General features: G+C 46.9%; 5 protein-coding genes and 1 long non-coding RNA gene across 12 annotated transcripts; 3 read left to right on the top strand and 3 right to left on the bottom strand.

Annotated features, from left to right (window-relative positions):
- Nucleotides 1–839: 839 nt before the first annotated feature.
- Nucleotides 840–4,563, top strand: LOC125980047 (RNA-binding protein 4.1). 5 transcript variants are annotated; one of them, XR_007485526.1, is made up of 5 exons: nucleotides 840–995; nucleotides 1,364–1,792; nucleotides 2,022–2,681; nucleotides 3,988–4,086; nucleotides 4,182–4,563. XR_007485526.1 is itself a non-coding variant. In XM_049739047.1 (5 exons), the coding sequence occupies exons 2-3, from the start codon at nucleotides 1,384–1,386 to the stop codon at nucleotides 2,672–2,674; spliced, it is 1,062 nt and encodes a 353-aa protein (XP_049595004.1). In that variant the 5' UTR covers nucleotides 840–995; nucleotides 1,364–1,383; the 3' UTR covers nucleotides 2,675–2,681; nucleotides 3,988–4,021; nucleotides 4,182–4,563. The 5 variants fall into 5 exon arrangements, 2 of the variants coding, with proteins under 2 accessions (XP_049595004.1, XP_049594995.1); XR_007485525.1 differs by having other exon boundaries at nucleotides 2,946–4,021; XR_007485524.1 differs by having other exon boundaries at nucleotides 2,946–4,086.
- tifa (TRAF interacting protein with forkhead associated domain) lies at nucleotides 2,958–5,657 on the bottom strand. The gene is made up of 2 exons (XM_049739110.2): nucleotides 5,501–5,657; nucleotides 2,958–5,427 (listed from the first exon to the last, which is right to left on the bottom strand). The coding sequence occupies exon 2, from the start codon at nucleotides 5,414–5,416 to the stop codon at nucleotides 4,802–4,804; it is 615 nt and encodes a 204-aa protein (XP_049595067.1). The 5' UTR covers nucleotides 5,417–5,427; nucleotides 5,501–5,657; the 3' UTR covers nucleotides 2,958–4,801.
- A 132-nt stretch (nucleotides 5,658–5,789) lies between these two features.
- LOC125980065 (RNA-binding protein 4.1) lies at nucleotides 5,790–9,279 on the top strand. Of its 3 annotated transcripts, XM_049739071.2 has the most exons (4): nucleotides 5,790–5,947; nucleotides 6,886–7,311; nucleotides 7,400–8,045; nucleotides 8,304–9,279. In XM_049739071.2, the coding sequence occupies exons 2-3, from the start codon at nucleotides 6,903–6,905 to the stop codon at nucleotides 8,017–8,019; spliced, it is 1,029 nt and encodes a 342-aa protein (XP_049595028.1). In that variant the 5' UTR covers nucleotides 5,790–5,947; nucleotides 6,886–6,902; the 3' UTR covers nucleotides 8,020–8,045; nucleotides 8,304–9,279. The 3 variants fall into 3 exon arrangements, with proteins under 3 accessions (XP_049595028.1, XP_049595020.1, XP_049595037.1); XM_049739063.2 differs by having other exon boundaries at nucleotides 7,400–9,279; XM_049739080.2 differs by having other exon boundaries at nucleotides 5,904–5,947; nucleotides 6,019–7,311; nucleotides 7,400–9,279.
- A 989-nt stretch (nucleotides 9,280–10,268) lies between these two features.
- On the bottom strand, nucleotides 10,269–11,988 carry LOC125980081 (uncharacterized). The gene is made up of 6 exons (XM_049739094.2): nucleotides 11,844–11,988; nucleotides 11,460–11,762; nucleotides 10,838–11,161; nucleotides 10,653–10,766; nucleotides 10,538–10,581; nucleotides 10,269–10,468 (listed from the first exon to the last, which is right to left on the bottom strand). Exons 1-6 carry the CDS (start codon nucleotides 11,884–11,886, stop codon nucleotides 10,343–10,345), a joined length of 954 nt encoding a protein of 317 aa, XP_049595051.1. The 5' UTR covers nucleotides 11,887–11,988; the 3' UTR covers nucleotides 10,269–10,342.
- LOC125980095 (uncharacterized) lies at nucleotides 10,466–12,046 on the top strand. The gene is made up of 2 exons (XR_007485527.2): nucleotides 10,466–10,788; nucleotides 10,885–12,046. It is a non-coding gene; the product is annotated as an uncharacterized lncRNA (long non-coding RNA).
- A 518-nt stretch (nucleotides 12,047–12,564) lies between these two features.
- si:dkey-165a24.9 (probable G-protein coupled receptor 132) lies at nucleotides 12,565–13,924 on the bottom strand. The gene is made up of 2 exons (XM_049738878.2): nucleotides 13,122–13,924; nucleotides 12,565–13,040 (listed from the first exon to the last, which is right to left on the bottom strand). Exons 1-2 carry the CDS (start codon nucleotides 13,700–13,702, stop codon nucleotides 12,623–12,625), a joined length of 999 nt encoding a protein of 332 aa, XP_049594835.1. The 5' UTR covers nucleotides 13,703–13,924; the 3' UTR covers nucleotides 12,565–12,622.
- Nucleotides 13,925–14,035: the final 111 nt, after the last annotated feature.

Here is a 14,035-nt window from a genome sequence, read left to right as displayed (position 1 = left end):
TAGGAAACCAATTTCAGTTTGGGGAACTTCATTTCGATGAATCACAGCAAGCATTCAGATTTTTCAAATGATCACAAGGAAAATTTATTGTCCTTGGGTTGCCTTTTTTATTGAGTTATTTTTTTAACAACAGGCCTGCTTGTACAAGTGGCCCTTATGGTACAACCGTCCCACTTCGGTGATGCTGCGTGTATTCCGTGAAAGAGCTTCAGTTTAATGAAGTAACTAATAAAGACTAATTTCATTTTGGCACTTCAAATTGGAGCATCAAGAAGCTTTGATTGCCAGTTGCGTGTGCTGCTTTCTCCTGGACAAGAACTGGAGGCAGATCTTACCAAACATTGAACACTTAGCCACAATAGTGATATGAATAATGCATTATGACATTTTTATACGCATTTCAAATTCACCAGGCTGTTGCAGCAGCACCCCTGACTCACTTTCGGCACTATTTATTTTTAGGAAAAAAAAACTATATTGTGTATATATATATTTCATTTTACCTGTTGTATGCCAAATTTAATCTCTGCTGATGAACAAATGACCTGTAACTTTTACATTACATTCTATTTTGGCATGACGTTAACAAAGAATGTGAAGACATTCAACAACAAAGCATCAACGCAATTTACGTGCTTAACTGTAAATCACGTTGTGAGAGAATTATGCAATCCACGTTGACACAGGCGTTTGTGTCACACATGGCGACTTTCCGAGTCGCCTTTGAAAGTATTATTGCCCGGAATAATGTAGTGAGGTTCAACGATTTTATTGCTAATGTGCTACGCCGTGGCTCCGAAAATCGGAAATGACGCACGAACAAGGCGACCATAATACTTGGTGCTTGACCAATGACATGCGCTATATTTTGAAAGACACGTTAACCTGCCAATAGGATTTAAGAATTTTATTCCCTCGCCGGTGTGCGCCATTTAGTTCCATATTCTAGCAGTTTCCACTCGGTGTTACCGCGGGCTGTCGAAGACGACTGGAAAGTACGGTTTATTTATCATTTTAAACCTTTTCTGTGTTTAAATCGAATCCCATGCTGACCCTTTTGGTTTATAAATTGTAATCCTTGGGAATTTGTTAGCCTTTAGCTATGTTTCGCGCCAATGTAGCATGATGCTAGTGTTAGCTTGCTAATAGCAACCGTTGGTGCCTTGCTAATCAGGAAGTGGCTAACGTCTTAGCCTCTTTATGGCTAGCATGAGTTCTCGCGCGTGAGGCGGATTGTTAAACAAGCAAATACACGCAAAAGCTCGTCTTGAATTTTCTTGATTGTTAATCTGTGACGTTTTGCGCCGCAACTTGTTAAGTTTTCGAGGTCGATGTTCACTCTTGCCGTCTGTTCCACGTGTAGGGCCAAACCCCGGTGCAACAATGGTGAAGCTGTTCATTGGAAACTTAACCGAGGAGACGACTCGGGACGAGATCGAAGCTCTGTTTACGCCGTACGGCACTATAACAGAATGTGCCAAGTACAAAAACTACGCCTTTGTCCACATGGATGACCGCAAGGCCGCCACGAAAGCCATCCGCGAGCTCAACCTCTATCAACTAAATGGCAGACCTATGAACGTGGAGCCCAGCCGAGGGAACAACCAGGGCCCGGTCAAGATCCACATCGCCAATGTGGAGAGGGGCTTTGAGAAAGAGCTGAGAGAGCTGTTTGAAGAATATGGCACAGTCTCGGAGTGTGCTATCGTGAAGAATTTTGCATTTGTTCACATGGCCAATTCTGAAGAAGCCATGGATGCCATAAAGGGCCTGGATAACACAATGTTTCAAGGTAAGCCATTTAGATTTTTGCAATCACAAAGTTTTCCCTCCAAAAGAAAGCTGGAGTCGAAGCCTTTGTTGACTGACTTCTTGACTCAGCCAGTGGTACCTTAGCTTAAACTTTTAACATGATAGCACGTTTGTATTGTGAACCTAAACTTTTCAGTGACACAATGTCCTTATGCACGGTCAGAATGTGAAGCCTCGTTTAAAATCTCTGTTTTTCACTTCGACCCCAGGACAAAACATCCATGTGCAGCTTTCAAAAAGCAAGCCTGCCTGGGCTATGGGAGAGGAGGATTACGGTCCGCCACCCCCTGGTAGAGGCTTTTACCCGCCTCATCCTCCTCACCCTCCGCGCTTCCATCCCGAGCCTCCCTACGGGGGCCGCATGTCTTCGTACCCGCCTCCGCCCCCACCGCCACCTCCTCCGAGGCGCCCAATGTACCCCGACCGCGGCTATGGCGAGCGTGAAGGCTACGGAGGTGGGGTGGTGGATTATTATGAGAAATTCCGCGCCCGTCCTTACGGCGCTCCAGGCTACGACGATAGGCGCCCCGGGGCCATCCCGCCGCCGCCACCCCCACCTCCACCTTCAGTGATGGGACGAGACCGCGTCGGCATGGGCTCCCACGAAGGCTACGACCGACGGCCTATCCCCCCTGCGCCCTACATGCAGCGCGACCGCAGCCCCATCAGACGGGCTCCCCATCCTCCCCCGCCCGCTCCAGCGGCCGGAAACGGGTACTCGTACGAGCGCACCCGCTTCACCCCGCAGATGAAACCTCAGCAGTATGCCGCACCGTTCCCCAGGAACAACTTCACGCAAAGCGGTCCCGTCGCTACGCCGGCGCAGCCCACCTATACCAGCTACCCGGCCCCCGGCGTTTAACGCGGAGGTGAGTACAAGATCATTCACCCTGACCTCAAGTTCCTCAAACAGGGTTTGCGTGAGAATCATCGAAACTAAACTAGCTTAAGACTCGTTTGAAGTCAAATTGCGCTTTCGACCATCACCCGGCGAATCTTCCTGAGCTCTAACCGCGGCACCCATTCAGTGCTAGCGAGCGTTCCGAACGATGCTGTGATAAAAGCAAACCAATCTTGCGTGGATCTTGAGTCGAAAGCCCTTCCTTGACGTGTGGTATGCTCTCTCTCTCCAGGTTTAGAATATGTCAAGAACGCCGTCTGCTGATGCGCAAGGTGCTATACGCTCCCCCCGCTCCCGCACGTCTATGGTGGATTGCGTTGCGTTCGCCGGAGACTTACTGGAAGATACTCTATTGCGGACAGCGACGTTCTTAAAAAAAACAAAACACAAACCAAGCAACCATGCGATTCTTTGTTGCATTCACGTATATTTCTGAGTTGTCAATGCCTTTTCTGTTCCTCTGTATTACTCTTTAAATTCTTAGTGTTTGGGTTTCAGTGCTTAGTTCGGTGTGGCGCATTACAACACTGCTTTTCGAGCTCTTTCAATTCACTTGGCCACTCGAATAACGCCATTAATACTATTTACTAAAAATGGGATGTTTGTGTAGACTGGTTTTGGTTTCCCAGTAAGTTTAAAAAAAAAAAAAAAAAAAAAGGCGTCGAGTGTTTCTCCAGACACACATACACTTGTGGGACGTTTTATAAAATAGATTACTCGTCCGACCTGTACGCATGTCAAATCCAAATTTTAGTTTTCTCCTTATGATTTGCCCGTGTGTTTTCTGTTGTCCCCCTGCGTATCTAGCAACGTTGTGTATGGTTCTAGTTAGATTGCCTTTTTTTTTTTTTTCCCTCCCTCCCTCTCGTTTGAAGGATTTTTAATAAACAAATGAAACCAAACGTGACAAGTTTTAACTGTCAAGTCATTGCTCGTCGCAAGCAGAGATCGTAATCGCGGCATGGAGACGCGATCACTATCAGGCCTCATCGGTTTGAAGCTCGACAGCGGGTAGGTGTGGTCAGCCCCGATGCTGAGAAATGACTTGTTTTCTTTCAACTCAATTCTGAGCGCACGTTTTCCGAACTCCGAGCTTTGGCACCTCATAAAAAAATAAGCATGCGATTCGAAGAGGCTCTTTTAATGATCTTTCCGCATATGGTAATTCTCAGTTTACTGCCGGTCACCTCTGAAAACTTTTTTTTTTTTTAATATGTGACAGTTGAGCCCTTTATGGATTTTGCTTTGGTGTTCTCAGTCTTTGCTCTTTTCAGGTTGTTAGACTCGCCCGGAGACTTCGAGCTCATGGTAGGTGATACTTGTGACGAGCCACATGGCGCAGAGAGCTCGGTTTCCGTTCGCTCCATACTACTGTACGCCGCAATTTAAAAAAAAATATATATATTTGTTGGTTGATTTAAAAAAAAAATATATATAAATGGGCTTTTCCTTTTTATTTTGTCTGCAGGCCTGTCTACTGCCTAGAGTCTGCGGTTTTTCAGCGACATGCACTGAAAGCAACTCGGGAGACCAGATGACCTCACAAGAGAAGCTTTTGGAGAGACTTTTTGGCCATGTGAGACATATGCCACTCAGGGATGACAACGCCACACATTTCAAGTTTGGAACTTGCCACAGCCTCTTTTTATCAGGAAACAGCCACTCAAACCCTTTTTTTGTATAGTATATATTTTTTTAATAGCCGTTCGTACCTCGCCTTCAGAGTGAAAGACTTGACCGTGAAGTAAAATTCATCCTGGGATAACTTTCAATCGACACATTTCTGTATTATATTGCATCCATGGACAATGTTCACATTTTAAGGTTTGATAAAAAAAAACATTTTATGATTCCTCTTTGTTCTCTGTAGATAGATGTGATTAAAATCAGTCCTGGTAGGTGTGGGATTTCCGGGATTCCCCCCCCCCCCCCCCGCCCCTTGAATGTTAGAAATAATGATTACTGTTAAAGAAGTGAAAACATTGGCATACTTGAGTATAAAAATAGTTACAAAAGCTTTAAAACTTGTTCTGTACAAAAAGCACAGTTTCTTGTTAGTACAATACAGGAATGATTTAAAAAAAACAACTACAGTGTTCCAGAAGTGGCGAGCGACGGTGGGTTGTCAAGTGATCGGAACATGAGCTCCTCATCGGTCTCTATAGGGGTCTGAACTGGTTGCTGAGGTATCAAATGTCCGCCCGTCTCTATGATGGGTAAGGTACAGGGATTGCACGTGCCCGTCTCCCTGGAAGGAGGCACGGGCAGCACCTCCAACTCTACCTCGAAGCTCTGCTTGGCCTCACCAGCCTCCCTGATGATCAAAATCTCATATTCGCCGAACCGGACCAGGGTCTTACTCGGGAGATCCGCCCTTTCCAAGAAGTTCAGGCCTGTGCCGTTCACTGACACTTTGACCGTCTGAGACAGGTTCTGGAGACTGAAGAGCATTTCTGGGCTCTCAGGTGTGCGGTAAGCTTGCAGGGCCAGTTGTTTGCGAGACACACGCGGGTCAGCCAGGGCGAAGGTGCAAGACTGGGCATCCCGCCCCAAGCGCACAGATTCATCTGCCAGATGTTTGCTTTTGTTGCCCAATGGAAGCAGATGGTAAAGACCTTTATAGTGCTGCTGTGGGTGGTAAAAGCTGATGTGGAGACATGTGAGGAGTTCCTCTTCCGTCTCCATTGTCTGGGACACATTCATTGTACAGAAATCTGAGGGAAGAGTTGATATGAGGTAAGAGCTAAGAATCAGATCAAATATTTGCGCTCAAAAAGTTGGTCTTACCTTAAGTTGTCAACTATATGAAGACGTCTACAGCGTTGAGAATAGCCAGAAATACTGCCACACAATGCAACGTTTTGTGAAGAGGATCTTGTGATCCCTCCCGATGTCGTCACCCATACTAAATGTTACGGTCTCTCATAAACCAAAGCGAAAATAATGGGAAGTCCGCGATTGCGCAATCTGGAAGTAACAGTTCTGCATGAAACCAACCTGAAGTCGTTCATACTCGTTACTGAGTTACATCACAGAATACACGGTAAACGACACTGGGTTAGTCGAGACTGAAATATTCATGACAATACACAAAATTATTTGATAAAACGTTACATTGAAGAAGCCATTTCCATCATCCGAACAATAGGGGGCAGTGTAGGTATGTCCGCCCCAGTCAGAAGCGGAAGTTCAATTGGCAGTTCGCCGGTTTCTGCTCGGGTCTCCTAACAAAAGGTAGGCGATACTTTAAGATGTATTCTAATGCTTTCACGTGTATTTCTATTCAAACAAAGTTTTTTTTACAGGTTATCGTTCATGGGCTGGTCGCTCGTGTCGTTATTCATTTATTTTATTATTTAAAGACGTTAACTTGTGCTATTAGCATGGTAGCCGAAGCTAACAGATTCAGTGAACCAGAGAGTGGCGAGCTATTTCTAAAACAATTTTAGTCATAAGCTAATTGTTGCACAACAATCCTCACGGCTGATGTAAACAATCGCTATGTCAATGGGAAACGTTTTACGATGTATAAAGTTTGAATCTCGATGTAAAAAATTTGCCCCGGGTTGAATGAATGGCAGCCATTTTGCGTAAACAAAGGAGCCATTTACACTCTAAAACGCTTAATGTCATCAAGCTTAACATCGATTAATGTCAGAAACCAATTGAAGGGCGCGCGATCGTTTTCTGACTTCACATGCTAATCTTTATCTATGTCCACATAAATGTCAACAATGGCCCCCAAATTTAGGAATTTATGGGTTTTAAGTGTTTTCTTCCCCGATAAAATAACACGCTTAACATCACTTGATGTCAGAAAACTGTGATCAATTGTTACCAAAATCTATGTGGACATTTCTACCATAGCTGTATAAATAACTAAAAATATCAAAGCTAACACATTGGCATTTTGGATTTTGTGGGGATTAACAGAGATTTCTTACATTAAGTGATGTTAAGATTTTCTCTATAGCGAACGTCAATGGGGTCCTTAGCTATTTTCATACATTAGGCGTTCAGTTCTTTTTACACTTGAATCAAAACATATTTTTTATTGTGCTCATCTACCAACCAACATCCTTCATCAGAAATTATCCATGTGGTCACGCTGTCATTGCGCACGCACTAGTGGAACACACGATTTTTTTCCTCCCCATTTGTTTTACATTTAGAAACAGGTCGTTTTAACATGGTGAAGATATTTGTCGGGAACCTGCCCCAAGAGGCAACCGAGGAGGAAATCAAGGCCCTCTTCTTGGAGCACGGCACAGTCACCGAATGTTCCATCGTCAAAAACTTCGCTTTCGTCCACATGGATGACCGCAAGGCTGCGACGAAAGCCATCAAGGCCTTGCATCTCCACAAGCTCCACGGCTCGCAGATCAACGTGGAGGCCAGCCATGGGAAGAACTACGGCGCGGTCAAGCTGCACGTTGCCAACGTGGAAAGGGGAATGGAAGAAGAACTCCGAGCGTTGTTCGAAGAGTATGGCAAGGTCACGGAGTGTGCCATTATTAAGAATTTTGCTTTTGTGCACATGCCAAATTCTGATGAGGCCATGGATGCCATCCAGGGAATTGACAATATAGAATTTCAGGGTAAGTGCTTCCTGTCACAGTGATCGTTATGTGTTTACCGCTGTTTTTGTCACACTTCCCCCCCCCCCCCCCCTTCTGTTGAATGCAGGTAAACGCATCCACGTGCAGATTTCCAAAAGTCGCCCCCGTGACGAGCAGGAGGACTACCCTCCTCCCCCAGACGGTGGCGGGTTTTGGCCCCCGCCTTTCCCGGGAAACAGGCTGGAGCCTCCCCCGCCGGGCTTCATGAGAGGTCGCCCCATGGGCCCCGGTTACCCCGCCCCTCCTTTGCCACCCCCGCCCCCGAGGCGAGCCATGTACCCCGAAAGTCCTTACGAGGGTGATCACGGCGGTTACGGCGTAGTCGATTACTATGAAAAATACAGAGCCCGTCCTTACGGCATGGGTCCGGGTGGTCCACCGCCGCCCCCTCCGCCGCCTCCTCCCCCTCCCGGCGTCTCGCGCATGAACTCGCCGCTTGACCCGTACGAGCGTCGGCCGCCGCCTCCCCCCCCTCCTCCGTCGGCGTACTACGGCCGAGATCGCAGCCCCCACCGCAGAGCGCCAAATGCGGCCTCTCCTCCGACCGGTAACGGCTACGCCTACGAGCGCTCCAGTATCGCTCCCGTTTCCCGGGTCCCGCCGTACGGACTTCCTCGGCCCAGGGACCCTTATGCACCGCGACTGCCGCCTCCGCCCCCGCCGCCGCCTTCACGCTACGATTATTAAGCGAGGCCCCGGCATTTGAAGTTAAGGTGAGAATAGTCGGGAATGTAAAAGCCGAAATGTAAACGCGTACCGTTCGGGCCCTGCACAATGTAGATCTCACGAAGCGAGCCGCATGTGGAGGGCGTAAACTAAACTCTTGGAGAGAGCCGCTCTTGTCCGAGTGTCCGGTTTAACGCCACGGCGAAGCCACGCGATTCCGGTTTGAACGTGCAGAAGCACAGCCAAAGCACACGGTGTTTCGGGCTCTACGCCAACACCCTTCACTCTTATTTGCTCTTTTTCAGGATCGTCGTTCGCCTTCCTTCGTCGCCTCTCGCCACCATCGGATGTTCGTGGCGCTATCTACTTCCTGTCTGCGGCGGAGCGCGTTAATGTTCCCCTGCATTGCAAAGGAACTGAAATGCCGACGTCCTCGTCGATTTTTTTCTTTCCCCACGTTTTGCTCCACTTTTTACACAAATCCCCCACTTGATTGTTTCATTGTGATGTAGAAAATTGTAATCTTTGCAGCCGAAATCGTTTTCTTTTTAAATTAGCTTCTAATATGTGACATTTTAGTTACCGGGTCTGAGCCGAAACTGTGAGTGTAAATGTCGACGCGCCTTGGTATTAAATGCGGAGCGGCACTCGACTCTCGACAAAAGCGACTCCCGTTGACGTCGAAACCTGAACGTGCTTAAAACCGCTGCTCGGAACGCTCCTGTACCAACATACCCTGTCTGTGCACTCTTGTAAATTAAAGCCAGCAGAGTGGCCCTTAAAAAAATGTGATAATCCCGGCGATCCATGTCCTCGTAAAAATGTTGTACGAGCTGTTGTCATAAACCCCAAAATAGTTCAGCAAAGGCCTCGCCTCCGTTTGTATCCCCGCGCGCGGCAGCCCCGTCACCAACCTCATATATGTGTGTGTGTGTGTGTGTATGTGGGGGGAGAGGGGGCAGCAATGACAAGACAAAAACTTCCAAAAGCAGGTAAGTCCAGGGGCATCCACATCTGCTGTAAGTTTCAACCATTTCTACTATTTGTATTCTCTTTCCAGTTGAGGTCCCTAACACTCGGGGGCCAAATATTTGTAGAGACTTTAGTGTTTTGTGTTTGTCTTTTGGAAACATCTTCAAATTGATTGCTTGGGCTCGCTTTTTTAACAGCTACTTTGGATTCGTTGCTAATTTTCATTTAGGAAATGTTTCATTAGTAGGAAAAAATGCTTTGTAGTTTTACCTGCACGAATAAACATTTTTAAATATATATTTAAAAAAATGTCTGTTGTCATTGTCTTACAAAAAGTCAAAATTTATATTTGAAGGTGTCAAGTTGGTTGCATGTCGACCTGTTCTAATACAATTAAATAAAATATAGTGCCGTAAATATCTTGATTGTAAAGGCTTTTTTTCTTGAAAGCAAAGTATTATGCGAACGTGACACGTGTAAATGTTCTCCTATAATCCAAAAATGTTCACTCAAAATACGAAATCAGACGCCTTTGTTAGACTGGTGCAATTATGCCATGTGTCCACAAGGCGGCAGAATCCTCTAAATTTGCAGAACGCGGTCAGATGACGTCAGCAGTTTCGAACACCTCTTCACACGGATTTCGGTATGATGGCGCTGAACTCCAGCAGTTCTTCTTTTAAAAAGACAAATGTGTATACGTGCTCGCGTGTGTTTTTTTTAACTTAAGATGGGGGGCAGTTTTATTTTGATTCAACGTTTACATCGCCAACTGTTGGAACATTTTAGTTATTCAGCAGTCGGACGGACTTATGTGAAACGTCAAATTAAGTTCACGTCGTTTGGCTATATTGTGTTTTTGGACATTCTAAAATTCCTCACTACAGCGGCATCTTAAAGTGAGAAAGTCAGACGCCGCTGTGAGCTGACGACCCGACAACCACTTTTGGCATCAATTCTTTTTTTTATTTTTAAACTTTCCACTGTTAGATTGGGCTCGCTTTCAAATGAATGCACTTCCTGCACGCTGCAAGTCATCCAACCACAAATGGGCCGCATGTCTTATTTCGTTGACCCTTGCAAACAATGTTTTAAAATGGAGCAAGCTTTGCTCTCAAAACCGCGTCAACATCCTGCTGAGAACCACACAGGTTCCATGAAAGACATTAACGACTGTTACTAACTAAAACAAAATACCTCTTTACAATAAATTCATCCGCTGGCATGCAAATGTCCTCACGTCATTTATTCTTTAGCATTAGAATCATGATGAATAAAGGCCAGAAGCATTTTCCAACATTGTCCACTCTTCGTTTTATTATAAGACTCATATCTTACAATGCAATCGGGTATTAAGCGCCGATGATGTTGATCAATCTGCATGTTGGAGTCGCAATCCGGAGTAAACGCTCTCCTCCGGGCCCCTTTGTCTCCTGCTGTTGGACGATCTCATTCTGAATTCCAGAGCCACGTACGGCAAAGCGGGGTCATCCTCGTTCTGTGGGGAGTTGGATTTTGTACGTGAAAAGTGTGTGTTTATGCGTTTCAAAGAATCTAATGGACCAACCTCGTCCGTATTGCCATCCGGTACTTTTAGCTGTGACATTTTCCCTGTTAACAGAATCAAAAGACAATATATTTTTTTACTCCACGTGCTATGAAAAAAACATTGAGTCCAATACCTGAGAACTTGTTGTCTTTTTGTCTCATTTTGCAAAGGAGGACCGTAAGACAGACAATGACGAGGAGGGACGCAAGCAGAGATGCTAGCAGTATGTAAAACGGGATCTTTTCACCTATGGAATGAATGCACACCATGTGAGATTTAAAAAAAAAATTCTGGAACTTTTTAGGTCTAAGACTTCACCTCTGATTCCCATTTTGGACCCCTTTCCAAACACAATCTCCCCACAGGAGGCCACGGCGCAGTAATACGTCCCGGCGTCAGACAGGGTGACGTCCCGCTTGGACAGCATGTAAACGCAACCCGAGTCCGACGCCGTCACGCACCCGCTAGTGTTCTCCGAGTGCGCGTAAATCAAGTGGGAGTCGCCCGAGGCCTTTCGGAACCAGTAGACCATGTGTCCCCCGTCGCTGGTTCCAGGGTGCATGGTGCAGTTCAGGGTGGCGGACCCACCCGGGGACACTGTGATGGACGTCGGATGCTGGAAGACGGACAGGCGACCGGATTCTGAAAGGGAACTAAAAGCTCAGAGCGAGGAACCACGTTTGGTAAGTGTTCATCATTGCCTGGAATTTGATTGACAGGTTTTCGCCTATTTTTTCCTCCCCAATTTGGTTGTTTTTCTTTGGGCGCGTTTTTTTTTTACATTTTAAAATGTTTTTTTCCCCCAAAACAACCACAATCTCAGTCACTCAAAAATGAATATAAAATACAAATTAATTTTTACTCTCTAATAGCCGTTGGGATTTACTTTTTGTCGGCAATTGATATTTAGGTGAGTTAAACGCCGAAAGAGACGCCATACCTTTTACAACCAAAAAGATTGCACTCTCAAAGGTCATGATATTGAGTTGGCTCTGGCCGCAGTAGTACATGGCCGTGTCCGAGAGCTCCACGTCAGAAATGCTCAGATGGAAGAAATTTTCTCCGGTGTGGAATTTTATCCGCTCGTGGCTCTGAGAGTTTTGCCCGTAGCTGTAGAAGGACAAAAGAACTTGCGGAGGATCGCCTGCCACCTGCTTGTACCAGGACAGATATTTGGCGCCGGGCTCAAAGTAGCAGGGCAGGCTGACATCGTCACCCAGACTGGCAAAACGCACACTCGCATCTGAAACGCACACAAAAGCACGTTAGAATGGCTTTGCGATTAAAAATAAAAAATATCTCATTTTGTAATGACGGAACTTACGTGCTCTAAAAAGAGCAACCAACAGCACGCTGAGCTTGAACATCCCGTTCTCCGTTGAGACTTCTACCTTAATGGCGGTGTCACCCAAGAAGGGCTTGATATGAAAAACAAGCCTCTTCCTCCAGTGGAAAAAAAAAATTTCTTCTCGGGTCAAAGGCGTTGCAGAAGTTGTGTCGTATGAGCTCGTGCAACAATCTTCAAAATGTACCCGAGTGTCTGCGTGCGCTTTTTTTTTTCAACATTTAAATAGTTTTGTGGGCTGGATCCTTGTTCACTTTACAGATGACCCGGACGACACTTAGTTGCAATTATCTTGCAGTGCAAAGGCCATTTATTCATCCGAAATGTCTTGAATTGAGTTTTTCAATACATAAAAGCGATTTCTGTCCAATTACAACCAAGGCTATTTTTTTCCAAAATGTTATTAGTTTTTGTGACACCAGAGATTCTGCTATCTTAAACTTGCAATGTTTTTTTTTGAAAAAATAAATTGTCATATTAAAAAAAAAAAAAAAAAGTGCATGCCTACATATCAGTGTTGGCGTGACACACACACACACACACACAAAAATCACAAATACATCAAGTTTAGCTTCGGCCCACTTAAAGCCCTGAACTTAATGTGACCTCAAAAATATATATTGTAGTCTGGCACAAAGAGTACTTTATTCACGCAGTACTACTACTCCCCCCCCCCCCCCCCCCCCCCCCCCCCCCAGAATATACAGTAATTATTTTTTTTTTTCAAAGGGGTCTTTGGAATCTGGCAAAGAAAGCCTTCAGGCAACAAGCAGATTATTTTGTCCACTTTCCTTGTCTGGATCCGGATGAGCTCTGCTGCTCCCAGCTGTCACTTTGCCAGCGTTTTGTCCTCGGCCGGAGCAAGGCAGCGACCTTCTCAGCTCCAGCCGCGCGTCAGCGCACAGGAAAATGTAGAAAAGGGGATCGAGCATGGTGTTGAGACTGGTCAGTCCGTAGCACAGGCGGTAGAGCAAGAAGATGGAGCGCTCCAGCGCGCACGGCTCGTCGGCCTGCAGCAAGGACGCGAATCTGTAGCCGCCTACCAAGTGGTACGGTCCGAACACGACGATGAAGTTGACCGTAATGACCACCAGGACGCCGACGATCTTGCGACGCTCGTGGGCCGACAGGGAGGGAGAGTGGCGCAGGGTGACCCAGATGTGGGCTGACGTGTAGCTGAAAGTCAAGTATGGAAAAAAAAAAAAAAAAGAATGACACATGATTATAGGATGTAAGTGTTTGCGTGTTCAGGCTTACCCGAGTATGGCGCACGGCAACAGGAAGCCCAGAGCCACAGTGGTGATCTTGAAGTGGGCATAACGGGGGCTGACAGGATACTGCTCCAGACACAGTCGCCGCTCCGAGTCAAAAACGGATGGCAAGAGTCCGGAAAGGCAGAAGAGGAACGTGAGCGTCCACACCGCCAAGCCCGACACTGCGGCCACCCGGACCGTCCTAACCCTGCGGCTGCTCAGCGGGAACACGATGGCCAGGCAGCGGTCCAGCGCTATTAGGCACAGGAACATGACGCTGGCGTAGACGTTGACGTAGAACACGTAGCCCACCAGCTCGCAGGTCAGCTGACCGTAGGGCCAGCGGTGGCTGCCCTGCAGGTACAGGATCCACAGGGGCAGGGTGAGCAGCTGCAGGAGGTCGGACAGAAGCAGGTTGAGGATGTAGACCCGCTGGCATCCGCCGCTACCCGAGCGACCCAGGTGGTACAAGCCCCAGAGCGACAGCAGATTGCAGGGCAGGCCCACGGTGAAAACCAGGCCGTAGATGCAAGTCAAGCCCGGGACGTCCGTCTCCAAGGGGAGGCCGCAGCTGTCGTTGGACATGGCGAACGCCGCACGCCTACACGCCACTTTGCCATTCGAGAATACAAACTTCTGAGATATTCCCACGGAGGCCAGATTTGGGTTTTGTCTGCCAAGGATCCATCAGGGGACAAACAGCACCTGCGGCACCGGGAGCAAGAACATCACCTTCAAGCGAACGCTACGACTTTCTTGTCGCTGGGTGACCTGCGCTCAACAAGTGCTGGGAACGCGGCGTCTGGGCCGACTTTTGTCCATTCTTTGATCGTTTCCTCCACAGGAAACCAACGTCTTGGCTTTTACGGGCAACATCCTGAGATAGGAGAACGCCTTTTGGGCTTGGGCAAAAACATA

The sequence above is a fragment of the Syngnathus scovelli genome, chromosome 1 (genome assembly GCF_024217435.2).
Source record: "Syngnathus scovelli strain Florida chromosome 1, RoL_Ssco_1.2, whole genome shotgun sequence".
Lineage (NCBI taxonomy): Eukaryota > Metazoa > Chordata > Actinopteri > Syngnathiformes > Syngnathidae > Syngnathus > Syngnathus scovelli.
The sequence above is the reverse complement of the archived record's forward strand: the minus strand, read 5'-3'. Positions and strand labels throughout refer to the sequence as shown.